The sequence below is a fragment of the Hibiscus syriacus genome, unplaced genomic scaffold (genome assembly GCF_006381635.1).
Source record: "Hibiscus syriacus cultivar Baekdansim isolate YM2019G1 unplaced genomic scaffold, ASM638163v2 tig00013960_pilon, whole genome shotgun sequence".
In the NCBI taxonomy this organism is placed as follows: Eukaryota; Viridiplantae; Streptophyta; class Magnoliopsida; order Malvales; family Malvaceae; genus Hibiscus; species Hibiscus syriacus.
In genome coordinates this window covers 2,045,806-2,068,630 of record NW_024062312.1, presented here as the reverse complement: position 1 = coordinate 2,068,630, position 22,825 = coordinate 2,045,806, and the positions used below count along the sequence as shown (strand labels likewise).

At 29.5% G+C, this 22,825-nt stretch overlaps 1 protein-coding gene across 1 annotated transcript; it reads left to right on the top strand.

The window, feature by feature from the left end:
- The first annotated feature begins 10,847 nt into the window (after positions 1-10,847).
- Positions 10,848-12,325, top strand: LOC120206760 (endochitinase EP3-like). The gene is made up of 2 exons (XM_039206351.1): positions 10,848-11,279; positions 11,762-12,325. Exons 1-2 carry the CDS (start codon positions 10,883-10,885, stop codon positions 12,166-12,168), a joined length of 804 nt encoding a protein of 267 aa, XP_039062282.1. The 5' UTR covers positions 10,848-10,882; the 3' UTR covers positions 12,169-12,325.
- The last annotated feature ends 10,500 nt before the right edge of the window (positions 12,326-22,825 follow it).

Sequence of the window (22,825 nt, the reverse complement as noted above, 5' to 3'; positions counted from 1 at the left end):
ACCTTTCCAAACAAGAATAGAGTAGGGATAAAATAATTGATCTAGTGGTTAAAAATATGTAAATAGGTTCTCGTTAAAACTCTCTCATAACTCAATCATGACAAAGCTTCATTGTGACAGAAAAAAGGAAAAATAATGCCCAAACTAAAATTAAGAAAGGCCATACGGCAATAACATCGTACAATATAAAAAAATCGACAAAAGTCACCTCTGACTTATCTCATAAACGTATCGAAATAACATAAAGACTAACATCGTTAAAAAATATTATGTTGTCCTATTTTATATAGGTTCAAATTGATGTATTTAACTTTCTAGATCACAAGAATGGAGTAGGGATCTATTAATTGATCGAGTGACTAAGAATATATTTATATTGTCTTATTTTATATAATATTTCAATATTTACCTAAAAATATAATACTTCTTAATTTAATTGAAAAAAAAGACTAGAGAAATATATGAGATAAAAGAAATATTATTATCCTTTGCCCAAAAACGTATGCCGGAGTTTTCGAATAAAAATAATGGTCAGATAAAAAGAAGGGTAAACTATGAATTTAGTATTTAAATTATCACTTTTAGCCTGTTTTAGTATCTAAACTTTTAATTTTTTCAAAATTATACCTAACGTTTAGTTTTTGTTTCATTTTAGTAACAGTTAAAAACTTAACGTTAAGTTTTGAAAATTTTGAACTTTTAGGTACTAAATGGATCAAAATTGATAGTTTAGGTACTAAAGGCGTTAAGTTTTTAACAGCGGGTACTAAAATGAAACAAAAACTAAACATTAGATATGATTTTAAAAAATTGAAAGTTTAGACACTAAAATGGATTAAAATTGAAATTTAGGTACTAAACGGATTAAAATAAGGGGATTATTGATTATGGAATTATAATTTTTTTATGAAATTGATTATTTAATCTAATTAGTCGAAATTATTAACACAGATTTAGGATTGTTGGATGAGTGAAAAAGATGACCCATATTAACACTAGAATATGTGAAGATATTCACTTGGAAAAAAAGGAGTCAATTTGAGCCATTTATTTTCACTCATCAAACAGTCCTAAGTCTGTGTAAAATTAAAGAGTTTTACATTGTGTAAGTGGATCCTAACCCTATATATTACATGTATATTTTAAGTTGAATTCGTTAAGAATGAAGATTCAACTATTTTTTAACTATATTAGACCTATAAAATTTTTAAAACTCAATCAAGTTTTAACCAAAATGAAAAAAAATATACACTATTAAATTTGAATTAATCTAACAAAAATGAATAAATAATTTTGATTTAATTATTTATTTTCCAAAAAAAATAGTTCGGCTAACCTCTAAAGAAAAAATTCAATTAATTCATTTTTAATTAATTTACTTCAGTTAAAGACGAAATTAATTGTTTGAACACCTATATTCGTAAATTATTTTTCTTTCAATTTGTTGGACTATCTTTTTATTTTCTTTAATTTTTATTTTAGCTCTTTTAAAATGATTGTTGAGAAACTAAAATACATATTTTCTTCAATTTTTCTTGTATTCTTTTCAAACTATTTTTTGTTTGTCAAAAGAAAAATATATAAGTGTTTGATTATAAAAAAAACATAAACTGAGCGACCTCAGTGGTAAATGAATTATTATTATTCCTTGAGGTTTTGGGTTCAAGCACCACGAATGCTAGTGGTATGAGCGTTTAATGTCAAATGGTTAAGAGTTATCTTCGAATAGATATTATATTTTACTTCCCCTAGATTAATAAAAAAAATTGTCAACAAAATGATGAAAATTTTTAGTAAAATATATTTAACAAAAAAATACCTAGAACGAAAAAATCAATATAGTTTAGAAAATAATTTTCATTTAACAATTAATTCTGATTATTATCATTTTGTTTACTTCTAGCTAATAAGATAGTCAACTTTTCTTCTGTTGTTTTATTTATAAACTTAAGTATACTGAATAAAGAAGTTGTGTTGTAGTGGTTATCATGTCAGCCTTACACGCTGAAGGTCCCCAGAACGATCTCGGATGGCAACATTATTTTATTTTCCTTCCACAAACTTTTAATCAGATAAGTTTCAGTCGGATCTTGGATACATGTCAACTCAGGTTGATTTGACAGTAGATCGGGTTCAAGTTAGATCAAATCAGTTCGGGTTATTTTCGGGTTGATTTGACACCAGATCCAGATCGGGTTCAGGTCAGGTCATATCATTTTCAGTTTGGATTGAAGTCAGTTCAGGTCAAAACAATTCAGGTCCGAAGCAGATAAAGACCAAGTTAATTCAGGTTCGGGTGGACTTCAGTCGGATCTCGTTCAGATCGGGTCACATCATTGACAGATAAAATTCAGGTCGGATGTTTACCAGATACAGATTGAGTTCAGGTCGGATCGTTTTTATTTTTGGATTAATTATTGTCATCTTTCGTGATTGTTGAATTGAAAGTTGTAATTGTATATGATTACGAGTAAATTAAGAGAAAAATAAATATACATTGATCAATTTTGTAAAAATATAAATTTAAGGAAAAAATTGAAGAAATGTAAAATTACAAATAAAATTTTAAAATATAAATTAAACAATACACATAGGTAATGGACTAAATCGAAATAAATTTAAAATGTGATGTTTAAATTAAAATAAAAAGGACTAAATTAAACACATTTAAAAAGTTATGGGCCAGTTACAAAAATATAAATAACAACTAACAATGTGTCAAATGAAGATGCAAATATAAATTTAAGGACTAAATTGAATACATATAAAAGTGAAAGACTTAAAATTAAAATAAATTAAAAAAAAGGATTAAATCGAAATAAATACAAAATGTGAAGAAATAATAAAAAATATAGTAAAATGCATTCATTTAAAAAATTGAAAAAAATATAATATATATATAATATAAGTTTATATATAAACTATATATATAAACTATATTTATATTATAAACTATATAATTATTATAAGTTATATATATAAATTATGTTTATATGAACTATATATATAAACTATATATGTATAAACTATAAAAAGTATATAGTTTATAAACTATAATTTATATAATTTATATTAATATAATATATATATATATATTATTCAAAGTGAGTGGTGGGAGAAAACTTTTTAAAATAAATATTTTTTTGTGTGAAATTTTTTTATTTTATTTGGGAATTTAGAGGAAAATTGAGAAATTTTGAGAATATAGTGAAATTGAGAATTTAGAGGGAAATTGGGAAATTTAGAGGGAATAAAAAAATTTGGAGGGAAATTGAGAATTGAGATTTTATTTGGAAAGATATTTTGGGTTAATTAGGCTCATGCTCCTCCACCAATCATCATTTTTCCACTTGTTTTTTATTTTTGATTTCTTTCATTTTAGTTATGGTTTAATTGTATATATCTTCTTGAATTTTCAATTCGATGCAATTTAATCGTGTGTGTGTGTGTGTGTGTTTTATTTTTGATTTCTTTCATTTTAGTTATGGTTTAATTGTATATATCTTCTTGAATTTTCAATTCGATGCAATTTAATCGTGTGTGTGTGTGTGTGTGTGTGTGTGTGTGTGTGTGTGACTAATATAAGTAATCTATAGATTATATATATATATATATTATAGAAACACTATGCATAAACTATATAAAGTAATAAAGTTTATAGTTTATAAAACCCTAAATTTTAAATCCTAAATTGTGAACCCTAAATCGTTAACCATAACCCCTAACCCCTGAATTATATATGTAACTTATAGTACACGTATGTATAAATCATGTATAGTATATATAAACTATATATATATAATATATATATATACTATATAAAGTAAATTTCTTATATAGTTTATAGAAACACTATGCATAAAATATAAAGTAATAAAGTATATAGGTTTATAGAAACCCTAAACCATAAATACTAAACCATAAACTCTAATGTAAATGAATTAACACTAATGCATATATATTTGTAATAAAAGAGTGGGCTTATGTAAACTAATGTAAATGGATTTATTTTTTGGTTTTATTATTATTTATTCATAACAACAAAATAAAATGGGCTATTAATGTGAATTAACCTAACATGCAACTAAAATACTAATTATGCAAATGAAATTAATATGACATGTATTACTATTTATGAACCATATAATATGCAATGTGACATACTAATTATTTAACACCTAATTAATCATGTTTTATATAATTTATATTTAAACAATCTTATTAATTTTATTAAATAATTTTATATAATATGTATGTATAAACCATGTATTTATAGAGGGAAGGTTTGCTTGTTTACCAAGACTTTGGCTGCGGCACTGGGTTAATTTATTCAGTAAATTAGTGACGTTTCGTCAGCCTTTACGTAATCCACGACGCCTATGTGAAAGCAGTGCTTGGAACTTCGAATATTGAAATATTAAAGATAATGAAAAAGTCAAGGCATTGAGCATGGTAATGGAGTAAAGTTGTAGTGTTCCACAGTGGAAATGGGATTATAAAATTATATATTTAACGATAGAAATGGGCCTAATTTACTGAATAAATCTCTATGCTTAAAAGCAATGTTTTCTATAAATTTTTGTATGCTTTAATATTTTTTTGATATTTTTGAGATGATAATTAATTACTATTTGTTTATTTTAATAAAAAATTAGTACCAATTTTATATTATATATATTTTATAATTTTTTAAAATTAGAGGCTCATTTCTTTTATTTTGCCCCGGGCCAAAAAATACACAGGATCGGCCCTGACACTAATGCATATATGTTTATAATAAAAGAGTGAGAATATGTATTAGGATAAACTAATGTAAATGGACTAGCACTATTGCAAATTGACTTATTTTTTAGTTTTATTATTACTTATTCATAACAACAAAATAAATAGGCTATTAATGTGAATTAACCTAACATGCAACTAAAATACTAATTATGCAAATGAAATTAATATGACATGTACTACTATTTATGAACCATATAATATGCAATGTGACATACTAATTATTTAACACCTAATTAATCATGTTTTATATAATTTATATTTAAACAATTTTATTAATTTTATTAAATAATTTTATATAATATGTATGTATAAACCATGTATAGTATATATAGACTATATATATATAACCTATATATATATAAACTATATAAAGTATATTACTTATATAGTTTATAGAAACACTATGCATAAATATATAAAGTAATAAAGTATATAGTTTATTAAAACCCTAAACCCTAAACTTTAAACCATAAACACTAAATCCTAAATCATAAACCCTAATATAAATGGACTAGCACTAATGCATATATATTTGTAATAAAATAATGGGTTTATGTATTGGGCCTATGTAAACTAATGTAAATAGAACATCACTATTTCAAATGGACTTATTTTTTGTTTTATTATTACTTATTCATAACAACAAAATAAATGGGCTATTAATGTGAATTAACCTAACATGCAACTAAAATACTAATTATGCAAATGAAATTAATATGACATGTACTACTATTTATGAACCATATAATATGCAATGTGACATACTAATTATTTAACACCTAATTAATCATGTTTTATATAATTTATATTTAAACAATTTTATTAATTTTATTAAATAATTTTATATAATATGTATGTATAAACCATGTATAATATATATAAACTATATATATGTATATATATAAACTATATAAAATAAATTACTTATATAGTTTATAGAAACACTATGCATAAACTATATAAAGTAATAAATTATATAATTTATAGAAACCCTAAATCATAAACCCTAAATCCTAAACTTTAAACCATAAACACTAAATCATAAATCATAATATAAATGGACTAGCACTAATGCATATATATATTTGTAATAAAAGAGTGAACTTATATATTGGGCCTATGTAAACTAATGTATTGCCAAAATTATTTATATTAATAATGTAAAACGTTAATATATATTACATAATAAATACTTTCATTATAAATATTATTTTTTCTTTGTATAAATTAAACTATATAATTTATATAAATTAAACTATATTAATTTTCCTTTGCATTATTAATCATGTTTTTATCTAATTTACATTTAATTAATTTTATTAAATAATTTTATATAATAGGTCTATTTATTAATTTAAATATCATAATAAATATTTTATTATAACATTTAAAAAGTAATCATATTAATTTTTTAATTACATCATAAACTAAAAAACTCATAATTTTATTAAAATCTTATAATTTCGTCCATGGTAATATATAAGTCAGGTAAATATCAGATCAAGTCATTAACAAGTCGGATCATTTACAGGTCAGGTTAAAAACAGGTCAGGTTGAAAACAGGTCAGGTTGAAAACATGTCGGGTAATACCAGTTATTTACCAGGTCAATCTCGGGTTCATATCAGTCGGATGCAGTTCGGGTATCATATTTTCGGTTCAATTCGGATTCAAGTCGTTCTCAGGTCGGATGCAGGTCGGGTTCGGATCCACAATTTCCAGGTCCAAATCGGGTTCAGGTCAACACCAGTTCCGACTCGAGTCGGTTTCGGATCGCCACAGTGCAAGTCAAAAACAGTTTTGACTCGAGTCGGTTTCAGTCAGTTTTACAGGTCGGGTAAGCTTTTTACAGCCCTAGTTGCATGCGCCTCTTCATTTTCCATGACTTTTTATTTTGGTTACGGTTTTGTTGGACGATATCCCCGGTGTTATCGAGATCAGAAGGTCGGTGTCCACCGAGTGATCAGTACAGTGGTGCGTATCGATTATGACTACTTTTACGGTGAAGAGTGCATACACACCCGAAGTTAATTGATAGTGAACTTTTATCCTTTGCATGCATGCAAGCTGGAAGGTTATATGGAGTTTTTCACTGCCTCAACGTTTTTATATTATCCTCAACCCATTTACAAATTAAAATGAAGGTTTAGGGCAATATATGATATAGAAGAAAATTTACTATCCTCTGTAAGAAATATATACCTACACTACCAGGCTACGATTGAAAAACTACATATAAAGATGTACTGAGGCCATTATGAAAAGTTGTATTAATGAAATCTCTCTAAATCTTCTTCCAATTCTTCTATTTCTTCTTCTTTTCCTACTTATTCAACCTTGAGCCTAGCCAAATTAATAACTAATCCCATTACTAACTCGTCACGTTACCAAACTAATATCATTTAACGTTTCAGTGACCAAAACGTTTAAATCGGTAATATAAATAATCGAAACATTACTTTTTCTAAATTTAATGACTAAAATTGAACTCGTGAAAAATGATCATTTCAATAGTTTATTTATTAATTTTATGTTGTCTTCTCTATTTCTCTTCATATTTTTTAAAATTATTTTAAAAATGAATTAGTTGAATCATGTCTCCAAACTATAACCTTTATTTTATATTGTTTTTTAAAGTTCTGAATATTTCAATTTGATCCTCAAATCATGAATCTCATTATAAATTAGTCTTTAAACTTTTTAACATTACAATTTCATCCCTAAACTATGACCCTCTTTTTAAATTGATCCCCAAACTTTTGAATATTCCAATTTCATCCCAATTTCATTCAAATGTAATTAGTTTCAACTATAATTTATCTTAAATTTTGTTTTTTTTTCCAAACATATATTAATAGGCAAAAAGGTATAAGAGGTCCATGTAGTTTAAAAAAACTAATGTTGTTGTTTTTTTTTTGAGGACCAGATTAGTTTTTTTAAGTTCAAGGGCTTATTTAATTTTTTAAAAAATAAAATTTATTTTAAATTTTAAATATATAATTATTCAAATATTAAAAAAATTAAATTTAAAAAAACACTAAAAATAAAATTAAATTACTAAAAAATGAATATACGTATTAAAACTACTTAACCTATTACAAAAAATTATTTTTTAAATACATATAATATGTTATAAAATGATAACTTATAAATTATTAAGAAATTAAAAAAATATGTTTAAAAAGATATATTATACATAATATATACATATAATATATAGGCATATCATCAACACTTTTACAAAGTATTCTCACTGAATTAATCGAGATTTATAAAATTTAAATTAGTTGAGACTTACAAATATTGGGTTAGTCGAAACTTACTATGTTTTCTAATTATCTTTTATCTCAAAACTTATTATATAATTATCTTTTAAATTAATCAAGACTTACAAAAAGATAATTGGCAAACATAATAAGGTCCGACTAATCCAAAAATTATAAGTCTAGAATAATTTATAAGTAATTATTTTAAAACCAATCATATATATTCAATTTATTTTTAAAAAAAACTTGATAATAATTTTAGCGTTTTTAATATGTACTTATATTCAAATTTTTTTAGTAATTTAATTTTTATTTTTAGTATTTTTATATTTATTTTTTTGAATATTTTAATAATTTTATATTTTTAATTTAGAATAACTTTTATTTTTCAAAAAAAATAAACCTTGAACTTTAGAAAAACTAATTTGACCCTCGAACAAAACTAAAAAAATTAATTCACCCAATTTCCCATGTCATCCGCCACATCATCAGTCACCGTGGACTGTCACGTCAACATCGTCAACTACCACGTCAACATCGTCATCTTCCATGTTAGTACTATAACAGTCTACAAAGGGTCACATTGGGTTTGTTTTCTGAGTTGGAAGGCCACATTGAGAGAAAAAATAATATGAGGGCTACATTGATTTTTTTTAAAGTATAGGGGGCTATGTTGCCTTTTTTACATAATAATATAACTTTGCCTAACAATTTTTATTAAAAAGGGATGTGATTAGCATATACGTATAGTTTGGAATGAATTTGGAATGTTCAACAAGTTTGGGGACTAATTTAGAATGAAGGTTGCAGTTTGGGGATGAAATCAAAATGTTCAAAATTTTGAGGACTAATTAGAATGGTAGCATTGGTTAGGGTTAAAATTGGAATATTTGAAAGTTTAGGGACTAATTTTAAATTAAGATCATACTTGGATATGTGATACAATTAACTCTTAAAAATAAAGACTGTAGAAATTAAATGTCAACCAATGAGATAGACTACAATTGAAGAAACTGTTTAATTCCCCTTAACTTACTTCGATGGAATGAGTAAAACGGTTGGGAGTTTATTAGCTTATAAAAATAATTATGGTAAATTATTTTCTTTGTTTTTCATTATAGTGTATGTAATTTAAAATATTGTTATTAATTTAACTTTTGATGAAACTAGTACTATTTTAGTACATGTCCCTTCAATTTGGACCATGTTATGTAATTATATTTATAAAAAATAATTATTTATCATATATTATATGTGATAGTTAAATGTTAAAAAAGTCAATTTAATAATTCATTAAAATGTCGAAGATTTTTTTACATTAATAATTTAAAATTTTGAGCGCTTAGAAGATGCACATGGGAATCGAACCCGGGGTTCTCGGGTTGAAAAAACAAGGCTCAACTATTGAGTAGAAGTAGTTATTTGGTTTAAAATTGACTACATATATTATGTATGTCATATATTAATTTAAACTTAAATTCTTAATATTTTATGTATTTTAACTTAAATTTAAAATTCGATGTTCATCGGTGCGCGTCAAACGTGATGAACTCATCCTTTAAGTTATTGATAATTTCAAAATTGTTGAAATAAAATTTTTGTTTCTTTCATTTTTTTATTAATTATTTTTAAAACCTTTTGATTTTAAAATTAAGTAATAAGTTCCTTCATTTTAAAAATTTAATTATGTTCTAAAACTCTTTTTTTTCAAAATTTAAATAATTTAATCATAACTATTTCGTACAATAGCTCATAAAAACCATAGAAATTAGTTTAACATATACTAATAAGGGTAAATTAAAAATTGTACCACTTAATTTTCTTGTCATTCTTATTTTGATCACTAAAATTTAGAATTTTTTTAATTTACCCATTGAACTTCTTATTACTCCTATTTTGGTCATTGTACCATTAAACACTTAACGAAATTATGACTGAACATTTTTCTTTTAAAAACATGGAATAACCCCAAAATTTTCTTCATTTTTATGAAAAAATCATAGTTTTAAATTCCCTTTGATTTCTCAATAATGAAACATATTTTTATCAAATCCCAACGGTTGGGAGGTGGAGAAGGAAGAAGTGAGATGTATATCTTAGTTCTATGTTGATCGGATGGTGGATATTGTATATTAGAATGGTTTGGGAATTCATGAGCTCTGGGTTTAGGGTTGAATTATGAGTTTTAAAGTGATTTAGGTCAAATCTAAATTAATAAAGTAGTAGAAGAAAATGAGAAAAATTCATCGATATATTGAGTAGTAGGAGAAGACATCATAGAATGGTAATTGTGTCAGCGTGACATAAAGATGAAACTATAAGAACTTTCATCTTTGGATAAAGAAGAAAAAATAACACAAAATATAAAGAGAAAAGTGGCATGGATAACAGATGAATCCTTTCTTAATAGAAAGCATCCAACATCAGCACACGTGACCCGTGGTTGTTACTCTTATATTTATGATTTAACACCTGAACGACTAAAATAAAAGTAAATTAAAAGTTCATCATATAAATTGAAAATTTTGAAACTTTAATTCATAAAATAAGAATGATAAGAAACATAAGTGATGAAGTTTATAATTTATCCTATTAATAAAGTGGAAAAATTCAATATGTGTGTGAGCAAAGAAATTTCCTATTGCCTTCCGAAAACCAGAGCCGTCGTTTTCATGTTTACCGGTCAAAGTTAGGCCCCCCAAAGACCCGTTGTCTGCACGTCCGATCCAGGCAAGCGTTTACTATTCTTTGATTCCCTTGCTTTTTAAATCTATAAATCTCTCTCAAAATCCAGCCAATCTCCATATCCAAATCCCAATTTCCAGCATCAAAATGGCGAATTCCACCACGAAAACAAGCTTCATCGCCATTATCCTAGCGGGAGTTGTGGCCGGAATGGCTATGGCTCAATGTGGCAACACTTGTTCGCCGGACCAGTGTTGCAGTCGGTTCGGGTTTTGCGGGACGGGTTCGGATTACTGTGGAGTGAATTGCCGAGGTGGTCCTTGTGTTAACAACGGCGTGTCGATCGCCGATATCGTTACGCCGGAGTTCTTCAACGGGATCTTGAGTCAGGCGGCTTCGACTTGCGTGGGAAGAAACTTCTACTCGAGAGGCGTCTTCCTCGATGCTCTCGGTTCTTTCACTCAGTTCGCAAGGACCGGGTCCGTCGAGGATTCCAGGCGCGAAATTGCGGCTTTCTTCGCTCATGCTAGCCATGAAACTGGACGTAAGTATCTCTTTTCACGCATGAAATTATCTATCAAGGAATTGAAAATTTTAAATTCTAATTTAAACAAAGTATTTATTTTTTTCAATTTTTATTAATAATTTATTTTCACATTTAAAATTTTATAAGTTTATTCCAATATAAAATATAATGTTCATTTCTTGATAAAAAAATCTCTAATATTTGATTAAGTAATCACTTTAACTCCTATTATTTGGTTGGAGTATTAATTTTAACCTCCAACATTTTATTTTTGGGGCAAAAAAAACCTTAGGTGGATGGAAAATGTTAAACGCTTAGGACTCCAAAATAGTAATTTTTTCCCTAAAATAAAACGTCGGGTAAAAATGTTTCAAAAATAATAATAAGAATTAAACTGATTATTAAATCAAATATTATGTACTTTTTATCTTAAAATAAAATGTTATAACTAAAATACTACATGACTATTTTCTGATATTATAATTTATATATATATACAGGTTTCTGCCACATAGAAGAGGAGGGTGGAGCCTCACAGGACTACTGCGACGAGAGAAGAACTGAGTATCCATGCAACCCTAGCAAAGGTTACTATGGACGTGGACCACTGCAACTAACCTGGAACTATAACTACGGACAAGCCGGTTCCGACATCGGATTCGACGGCTTAGGCACACCGGAAACTGTCGCCAACGACCCTCTTATATCGTTCAAGGCCGCCATCTGGTATTGGATGAACAATGTGGCATCGGTGATGAACCAAGGGTTCGGGGCGACTATTCGAGCCATTAACGGTGACCTCGAATGTGACGGTAAAGATACCGCTAAAGTCGAGTCTCGGGTAAACTTATTCACCCAGTATTGTAGCCAACTTGGTGTCGCTTCCGGTGATAATCTCAGGTGCTAGAGTTTTAATTGTTTTATGTACTTAAATATGCAGCTTTAATTTTCATGCAATAACGGTTTAGAAATGCTACTATCATTTTCTTGCTACGAGGGAAAATGAGATCGATTTGAATTTTGATGTTGTTTCTTAAAGGAGAATAAATGCAATAGCAATGAAAGTATGGATTAATCATATACTTCAACATCTACAGTTGAAGAATTTAATTTGGTTTTTGTTGTAAATTTTTTAGATTTTCTTTCCAAATTATGCCAACGGTATCATTCTTTCAATCCTCCGAAACTTCATAAGATGTCCGAAATTCCAGAGTGTTAAATTAAGATTTTGATATAACAATAAATTGTAAAATTGATTTTGGACTTAATGAAATTGTCAAAAATTTATCAAAAAAAAATTAAAGTTCAAATTAACTTTGTTAAAATGTAAACCCAAAAAAATGAAAAAATACTTTTCATATCCACAAACTTCATAAACTTACAATTTGTTCACTATATATACAAGTATCAATTCTAACAACCTAACTAATTCAAAACTGCTTCTAACTAATTAGTAACAGAAAACTAAATGTAATCTTAACACTCCCCCTCAAGTTGGATGTTGAAAAACATTTTCAACTCCTAACTTGGATAACAAATAACTATGTTGTTGTCTTCCCAAGGCTTTTGTCATGATGTCTGCAAGCTGCTCATGCGTTGAAACATGTTCTGTTTGAATCATTCCTTCCTGAATTTTTTTCTCACAAAATGACAATCAATTTCTATATGCTTTGTTCTTTCATGATATACAGGATTGGAAGCTATTTGAATAACGGCCTTGTTGTCGTAATAAAGCTTTCTGGTTTCAAATCTTTCATACCAAGTTCTGCAAGTAATCCTTGTAACCAAACTAACTCAGAAGTAACTACTGTCATAGCTCTATATTCTGCTTCTGCTGAAGATCTTGCTACAACATTTTGTTTCTTTGATTTCCATGAAACCAATGAATCGCCAATCTTAATACAAAATCATGTCACAGATTTTCTTGTCATTGGACATGATCCCCAATCTAAATCACAATAGGCCGAAATTTCTGAAATTTGACAGTCTGAAGAAGATCTCAACAAAACTCCCTGTCATGGATCCTTCTTTACATACTTGACTATTCTTAAAGCTGCCTTCATATGAGACCTCTTAGGTTGTGGCATGAATTGACTGAGAAAATTTACTGCATATGTAATGTCAGGCCTTGTATATGTCAAATAAATCAATCTCCCAATAAGTCTTTGGTAAACTGATTTATCTTCAACTAGATCACACTCATCTTCAACATCATGATGCATAACTTTATCATAATCCAAAGAAGTCAATTTCAAATTCTGATCTAATGGAGTAGCAACAGACTTGGCTTCTTCCAAACCAGTATCTTTGATTAACTGCAGTGCATACTTTCTTTGATTCAAAAGTATACCTTTTTTTATCTTAATACTTCAATTCCCAAAAAAAATACTTCAATTCATCCAAATCCTTCATCTTAAAATGGATATTCAATATTTACTTCAATTCAGTAATCAACACACTAATATCACCTGTTATTACTAAATCATCAACACATACTAACAACAAAGCCATTTTACCTTGCTGCCTCTTAATGAATAGAGAATAATCATACTTGCTCTGAACATAGCCAGCTGAAACCAAGGCTTCTGTAAGTTTCATATTCCATTGCCTGGAAGCTTGCTTAAGGCCATACAATGATTTTTGCAGTCTACACGCAATCATCTCCCCCTGACTGTAAAAACCTTCTGGTAACTGCATATAAACTTCCTCAGAAAGATCCCCTTGTAAAAAAGCATTGAAGACATCCATCTGCAACAATGTCCAATTGAAAGTAGAAACAAGAGCTAAAATGGTTCGAATAGTAACCATTTTGACCACAGGAGAGAATGTATTAACAAAATCAATTCCCTCTTGTTGATTATAACCTTTAGCAACCAAGCGAGCTTTATACCTCTCAACCTCACCTGATGCTTTGTACTTAACTCTGTAAACCCACTTACATCCAATAGGAAATTTTCCTGGTGGTAATGGAATAAGGGACCATGTTTTATTAGATTCCAATGCATGAATTTCTTCTTTCATTGCTTGAACCCAAAGTGGATCTTGAACAACCTCAGAATAAGATTGAGGCTTAGAAATTTGAGAATAGAAGACAAAAAAACTTGAATATGAGTAGGCAAATGAGAATAAGAAAGAGAACTAGAACTGAAAACTGGTGAAGAAGACTGACAAGAACATACAAAATTGTTTAACTAAGATAGAGGTTTAGACACTCTAGAAGACTTCCTGGAAGGGACATGTGCACTTATTGAAGCAGAAGGCTGGACTGGAACATGAGAATCATGTTCATTAGCAGCAGAAACCTGCTCAGTTGGAACACTATTTTGAGGAATAGAAGTGTGAGAACTTGGAGAGTTTAACACTAAAAAATCACCATCATGAACAAAAGGAATAAATGGGAAAAAACAGAAATATAATCATAAAAGGAAGAAGAATGATGAAAATGAAATTGATCTTCATGAAATTTAATATCTCTGCTAATGAATAATTTTTTTGAATCTAGATTAAACAACAAATAACCCTTTTGAGTTGGAGAATATCCCAAGAAAACAGAAGCAAAAGCACGATAATCAAACTTATCACGAGAAGTAAGATTTGTTGCAAAACATAAGCATCCAAAAAATCTAAAATGGTCATAAGTAGGTGGTTTATGATATAAGAGTTCAAAAGGAGTTTTCCAAGACAAGACTAAAGAATGCAACCTATTAATAATATAATAGGCAGTTAACATACACTCTCCCCAGAATTTGAAAAAAACTTGAGATTGAAAACAGAGAGCCCGAGCAACTTCCAAAAGATGCTTATGTTTACGTTCTGTAACCTCATTTTATTGAGGAGTACGCACACAAGAACTTTGATAAATAATTCCCAAGGATTTAAACAAGGGAGAACAATCAGAATTAAAAAACTCACGACCATTTTCACTACGTATGACTTTAACTGAGACAAAAAATTGATTTTGAAGCATTAAGATAAAGGTTCGAAGACAAGAAACAACATCATTCTTAAGCTTTAATAAGTACACCCAAGACATTCTAGTATAAACATCAACAAATGTAAAAAAACCTTTGAAAAGCATGAGTATATATACGATAAGGTCCCCACAAATCAATGTGAATCAAGTTGAAGAGATTAGTAGTCCTAGAACTACTAATTGTAAATAGAAGCCTAGACTGTCTAGCTAAATGACAAATAGAGCAATTTTGAACAGAATCATGGTGCAAAGCAGCATTATGAAACATAGGTAATATACTTAATTGAGAAGCTGGAACATGTCCTAAACGAGCATGCCAAAGATGTGTTTTATTTGCATCAACAGATTTACAAGTATTGAGAAGAATTTAAGAACCAACAGAAGATTTACAAGCAGAATTTTGTAAATTAGAAATAGAAAAAACAGAATTTAAAGGGAACCTGAACAGATAAAGACCCTTAAATCATTTACCAATCACTCTCATCATGCCACTGTAAAGATCCTGCAAGATGCAAAGATCATGATAGAACAAGACAACACACTTTAAATCATGTGTTAATTTGGAGATAGAGATAAGATTGTGAGTGAAGTGAGGTACATGAAGAACATTAGACAACTTAAGACCATTTGGCAATATAACAGAACCTATGTGAATGACAGAAAAATATTTTCCATTATGTAGCTGAACATATCTAGGAGTAGATGTACAAGGCACGGGATCAATCATGCATGTAAAATCTGACAGAATATGGTCAGTTGCTCCAGAATCCAAAATCCATTCAATTGGAGTATGAGCTAGAGAGCATAAAGTACTTGTTAAATTCATAGAGTAATATGGACTAGAAGTTGATTTGAAACCTGATGCATAAGCCCTAAAAGTTACTTATATTACTCTACAGTGAAGAATGGTGGAGTTGGAGAGACTGACTCGAGATCAGAATGAACAACCATGGCAGCCTGAGAGCCCTTTTTCTTGTTGAATTTGAAGTCGGGTGGAAATCCAATGAGCCTATAACAATTTTATTTCTTATGGCCCTTCACCTTGCAATGATCACATGTTCCATTGAACTTTCTACAAGTGCCAAAAACATTATAATACAAAGTTGTAGACTCCATAAGAGGAACTACTCCAGATAGTTGAAGACGATGAGATTTTTCTTGAATTATCATAAAGTACACACTATTGATTGAAGGTAAAGGCTGCATCAATAACAGTTAACAACAAATACCAACATACGAATCATTCAATCCCAAAGAAGTTTCAAACGCGAGAAATATGCAGAAATATAAAGTTCACCTTGAACCAGTGTCGCAATTTCACAATGAATGAAGAACACACACGAACCATCGACCTTATCAAAGCGTTTCTTGAGATATGCCTAAACTAAAGGTGTACTTGAGGTAAAAACGATACCAGCAGACAGCTCCCTGCTCACATAATTGATGATCCGGGTATTGCATCTGTCCCATTGAGCTTGAAAGGGAGATTAAAAATCATCACGGTAACAGACTTCATCAACAAACCCTAACTTATTCTTGGCAAGAAGAACGATTAGCATAGATCGACTCCAGATGGTGTAGTTGTCTAGCCCAGACAATTGATGTGAAATTAAAATCGTACTAGGAGTATCCGAAGGATGGAGATATAATGGATGATTGAAATCAATCACGGTGGAATCCGCCATCGGAATCGTTGTCGGTGGCATTGTAGCGGTCTCGTCGTTAGCTTAAAATGAACTGCTTCATAAATGTGAAACGAAAAAAAATCAAGAACGAGCACAAGAAGGAAAAGCCCAGTGATATTGATTAGCCCGATACCATGTTAAAATGTAAACCCAGAAAAAAATGAAAAATTACTTTTCATATCCACACACTTCATAAACTTACAATTTGTTCACTATATATACAAGTATCAATTCTAACAACCTAACTAATTCAAAAGTACTTCTAACTAATTACTAATAGAAAACTAACTGTAATCTTAACAAACTTGAAAAATATGTTTTTAATATTTTCCAATTTAGTCTAACATTTTTAAAAACACACTCAATCAGTTTCACGCTTTAAAGTTAAGTTTCCAAGCATTTTAGCTCAAATGATCGATCACCTAACAAAAGGATTGATCCATTTGACCAAAGGATCAATCCCCTTGAAAAAGAATTGATCCCTTGGATTCCAATGAGTTTGGGATCGATCCTTTTACAAAAAGGATCGATCCCTTCACTAAAAAGGTCGATCCCTTGATGAAAAGGATAAATCCCTTTCTTGCAACGGTAGAATTATTTGAAAATGATCAATTTCTTTCTCTAAAGGGTTGATCCGTTGTGCATTAAATATTGTTTTTGGTTGTAAGTAACATCTAAAATAATCTCCAAGCTTCAAACGGCTAGAATTAATGGATAAGGTACAAAATGAAGGTCAAAGCTTCTCAAGGTCAACAAGAATCATATTGAACAACCTACCAACATCAAAGTTTTGTTTTGTGTTTAATTTGTAAAATTCTTTGTCGTAAACACGCTTGTGTGCTTCATTGTTTATTTTGTTCAAGTGTGATTTGAGTGAGAGCTTAATTGGTACAAACACATTTTCCTTGTGAGGTTTTCTCTTTATTTTCTTTATTTGTAATTCCTCTTGTGGAAAAAGTGTAAACAAAGTTTTGGGGTATAAACCTTATGGGTTGTTGTAAGGTTACACCTTGCCCTCAAAGGTAAACAAATCTAGTGGATTTGAGAAATCCTTAGTGTGGATGCTAAGGTAGTGGATGTAAACTTGGTTTAGAAGGCGAACCATTTTAAATCATTGTGTAAAAAGTTCTACTGTTCAATTGCTTCCACCAAACTTTTAAAGGGTCAATTCATCCCCTCTTGGCATATTTCAGTTGTTCGTAAGAGCTAACAATTGGTATCAGAACGGATCTCTATCGATGATTTAATAACCTTAAGAATGTTCTATGAGAGCTTTATCAACTCATTCAATCAACCGATAAAGATGGCTTCAACTTTCGGCTCCTACAATGTTGAAGATTCTCACTCCATCCATAGGCCACCCTTCTTCAATGGAGCAAATTATTCCTATTGGAATAATATGATTATGTTGTTCATCCAATACATCAACTTTGTAGTTTGGGATGTCATCATCAATGGTTCTCTCGTGCCTCCAAGAAATCAAAAGGAGTGGACAAGTGAAGACATGAATCTTGCCCAATTCAATGTCAAAGTCATGCACATCCTCTTTTGTGCTCTTGGCTCAGACGAGTATAGTAGAGTATCTTTATGTCTTAATGCTAAGGAGATTTGGGACAAATTAAAGGTGACCCACGAAGGAACAAGCCAAATGAAGAAGTCCAAGATTGGCATTCTCACTCTCAACTATGAGAACTTCAAGATGAAACCCGACGAAGACATCAAGACAATGCCTGATCAGTTTACAACAATATCAATAACTTGAAGAACTTTAGGAAGGCATGTCCCAATAAAGAGATAGTGACAAAAATGCTTATCTCATTGCCTACTACTTGGGAAGAAAAAACTAATGCCATCGAAGAAGATAAGGACTTGGAGTTTTATACCCTCGATGTGCTCATTGGTTCATTACTCACTCATGAAGTAAAACTCCAAAGGAAGAAGGAAGAAGAAGAAGAAGAAGAAGAAGAATAGATGTTGGAATCACCTTCAAATTCACCAATGAGAGTAATCAAGAATCAAGTAAAGATATGGATGAAGAGGAAGATGGAGAAATGGTCAAGTTCTTCAAACAATTCTCTAAAGTCATGTCTTTCAAATGAAAAAAAAAATTGAAGCATGAATCTAGCAAGAAGAAAGATCCCTTGATATGTTTTGAGTGGCAAAGGATGGGACATGTCAAGTATGAATGTTCTCTCCTAAAGAAGAAAGATGAACAAAAAAGAATGCATTTGTGGCAAGATGGAGTGATGAAGACAACTTCGATGATGAAGTAGCCAATCTATCTTCATGGCCAAGAAGATTCAATGGTAACTTCTAACTCTTTTGATTCAAATTTTTATTCATTTAAAGAGTTATAAGGTGCATATAATGAATTGTATTTGGAATTTGAGACCATGAATTGCAAATATAAGAAATTAATTTCAAAATTCAAAAATTAAAAATGATTTGATTTTGAAAGAAAAACTTGATTTTAAAAAATGATTTTGAGCTTTCAAAAATCAAAATCAATGATTTAGAAAAAGAAAACTTTGATTTGAAAATTAACCTTGAAAGCTTAACAAAAGAAAAAGAATTAATTTCTCAAAATAATTCATCATGTGTAAAAATGGCAAAATGTTCTCATTGTCAATATCATGGTCATAATTCTAATACTTTTCTGTAAAGAAAAGAAAATCTTATAAAATAAGACAAATATGGGTTCCTATGGGAACTATAGGCATTGAAGCTAACAATCAAGGACCCTAAGCAATTTGGGTACTAAAAATCAAGTAAATGTCTCTTGTAGGTATGTTGGAGCAATGGTGAAAAATGTCAAGCTATTTGGAGGCTCCAAAACACACTAAGGAATGACATTTGAAGAAAGGAAGAGAACCTTAATTTAATGGTAACAAGTTTTAATTTCATGCAATTTTGTGCTTCATATGATTTAAAATGTTTATATGTGTCATTGTATATCCCCACATAGTGCTTAATTGCAATTAGTTAGGGGTAGCTATTTTTGCATGAGTTGCAATTTTATGGCCTTATACGCTTATGATGTTGTTTTTGGCCTTAAATTTGCAATGTTTGTTTGTTGTGGTGAAATCATGTTCTTCATGCTTTGTATTGATTATATTTGTTGATTTTGATAATATGATGTTTAAATGTAGCAAAATTAAAAAATATGCATGTTTAGGATCTTTAGAGCCATCGTATGTTTGTGTAACTTGATTTGAACCTATTTGTGCAAATTATGGACTATATTGATCAATAATAAAAATTTGTATAATTTGAAGCTTTCAAGTTGACATTCATGCACATTTAGTATCCCCTAAGTCACTAATATTAATTTCCTATCAATAATATGACTTAGGTTACATTCAATTAGAGCCTCATGTCATCAATTTTGATCTTTGGAATAAAAGATGCATTTTTTAAGAAAAAAAGATCGATCTCTTTTGTAAAAGGATCGATCCCTTGCATATTCATGTAAAAATATTGATCCCTTTTTGCGAAGGATCTATCTCTTAAGACCAATCATTCGGAGAAAGGCTATTTTAAGTATGTTTAGGCGCATTTCAATCCTTATCAAGCCTAACTTCGAACCAAAATACCCAAAACGCCTAAATATTCAAATTTCATCAAATCCCTCAATCTGAATCCGTTTTTCAAGTGGATTTTGTGTGAAATTACTCATTCAAACTTCCTTTCAACGAATCATCACAACTATTTGAAGGAATCATCTCTTTTGGGTAAGATTTTTCAAAACCCCTAACTTTTTAATTTTTTAAATTCAAACAAATTGGGTTGAATTAGGTGGTTAGAGAACCTTTATTTACTGTAAATATTGTTTTTTTATTGTAGGGGCATTAACCATTGATCAATTTGTCAAAATCCCAAACGTTTTATCCTACACCCATAAAGCGTTCAATAAAATTCCCCAACCAAAATCACCCTCCCAATACCTTTTGATCATACACCTTTTATTCACCCCGAATTTCAGTTTTAATTCTTCCTAAAATCATTGTTAACATCCTTTAAACATCTCTTTTGGCTCAAACTTAATTTTCATTTATTTTTTTTAAATGCCAAAAAGAAAAAGTATGACTTCAAATGGGGCATCCTCGAGCAATCCTACAATTAACTCTTGAATGGATCTATGTTTTCGAAACACAAAAGCTCATGAGTGTTTTGACTTAATTTTTGCATATCGACCTATCAAGGAAACCCGAAAATCAAATTTAATTTCTAAACAATTTGGGTTTTCCTTATGAGCAAAATTTGAAAGATATGAAGCTTTTTTACTTTTTTTAAACTTCAATGGTCCTACTTATCATTCACTGGTTTGAGTTTTTTACTCAAATGCTCATATGTCATCCACTTCTCATGATGACACCATCTTTCGAACTATCGTTTCATATCTTATGGGTCAGATCGTCACTATTACCGTTGATTTCATCGCCTAATCTTTTGAGCTCCCTCTTATTGGCGATGATAATGAAAAAAACCCTTTTCCTCAAGAGATACACCTTAAAAATAATAGAGCTACTCTTTTCTCCCTAAACGACCATTTGTTTCATCCTATTGTAAAAATATAAAATTAATTTTGGACTTAATTAAATTTGTCAAAAATTTAACAAAAATAATTCAAAGTCCAAATTAATTTGAAAAATATGTTTTAAATGTTTTCCAATTTAGTCGAATCTTTTTAAAAACATAATCGATCGTTTTTGCGCTTTAATGTTAAGTTTCCAACCATTTTTGGCTCAAATGATCGATCCCTTAAATGATCAATTTCTTTCTTGCGACGGTCGAATTATTTGAAAAAGAATCGATCCCTTTCTCCAAAGGATCGATCCCTTGTGCATTAAATGATTTTTTTGTTGTAGGTAACGGTTATAATGGTCCCCAACGGCTCAAAACGGCTAGAATTAATGAAGAAGGTATAAAATGAAGCTCAAAACTTCCCAAGGTGAATAAAAATCATATTGAACCAACCTACCAACATCAAAGTTTTGTTTTGTGTTTAATTTGTAAAATTATTTGTTGTAAACATTCTTGTGAGCTTTATTTTATACCTTCTCTATTAATTCTAGCCATTTGGAGTCGTTGGGGATCATCACAACCATTACCTACAACAAAAAACAATATTTAATGTACAAGGGATCGATCTATTGAAGAAAGGGATCGATCCTTTTTCAAATAATTCGACCGTTGCAAGAAATAGATCGATTCTTTAAGGGAAGGGGTCAATCCTTTTGGTGAAGGGATCGATTCTTTTTGTAAAGGGATCGATCCCAAACTCACTGGAATACAAGGGTCGATCTTTTTTTAAAGGGGAACGATCCTTTGGTCAAAGGGATCAATCCTTTTGCTAGGGGATCAATCCTTTAAGCAAAAAATGTTTGGAAACTTAACTTTAAATTGCAAAAACGATCGAGTATGTTTTTTAAAAGGTTCGACTAAATTGGAAAACATTTAAAACATATTTTTCAAGTTAATTAGGACTTAGAAATATTTTTGATAAATTTTTGACAAATTCAATTAAGTCCAAAATCAATTTTACAATTTATTGTTATATCAAAATCTTAATTCAATAATCTCTCCCTTTTTGATATAACAAAACTCTATGAAAATTTGTTTTTGAAAAATGCTCCCCTTTGAAAAATAATTAAACAATTTAAGAATTTTGTAAAAAAACATTTAAGCTCCAATTTTAATATTGAAAAATCATTTTTTATTTTATACTTACTTTGCTTCCCAAGGTCAGCAAGAATCAAATTGAATCAACCTACCAACATCAAAGTTTTGTTTTGCGTTTAATTTGTAAACACACTTGTGTGCTTCATTGTTTATTTTGCTCAAGTGTGATTTGGGTGAGAGCTTAATTCGTGCGAACACATTTACCTTGTGAGGTTTTCTCTTTG

Coding starts and splice junctions, on each gene's coding strand:
- LOC120206760 (XM_039206351.1), top strand. CDS start 10,883: ATGGCGAATTCCACCACGAAAACAAGCTTCATCGCCATTATCCTAGCG. Junction 11,280..11,761: donor TGCTAGCCATGAAACTGGAC/GTAAGTATCTCT, acceptor ATATATATACAG/GTTTCTGCCACATAGAAGAG.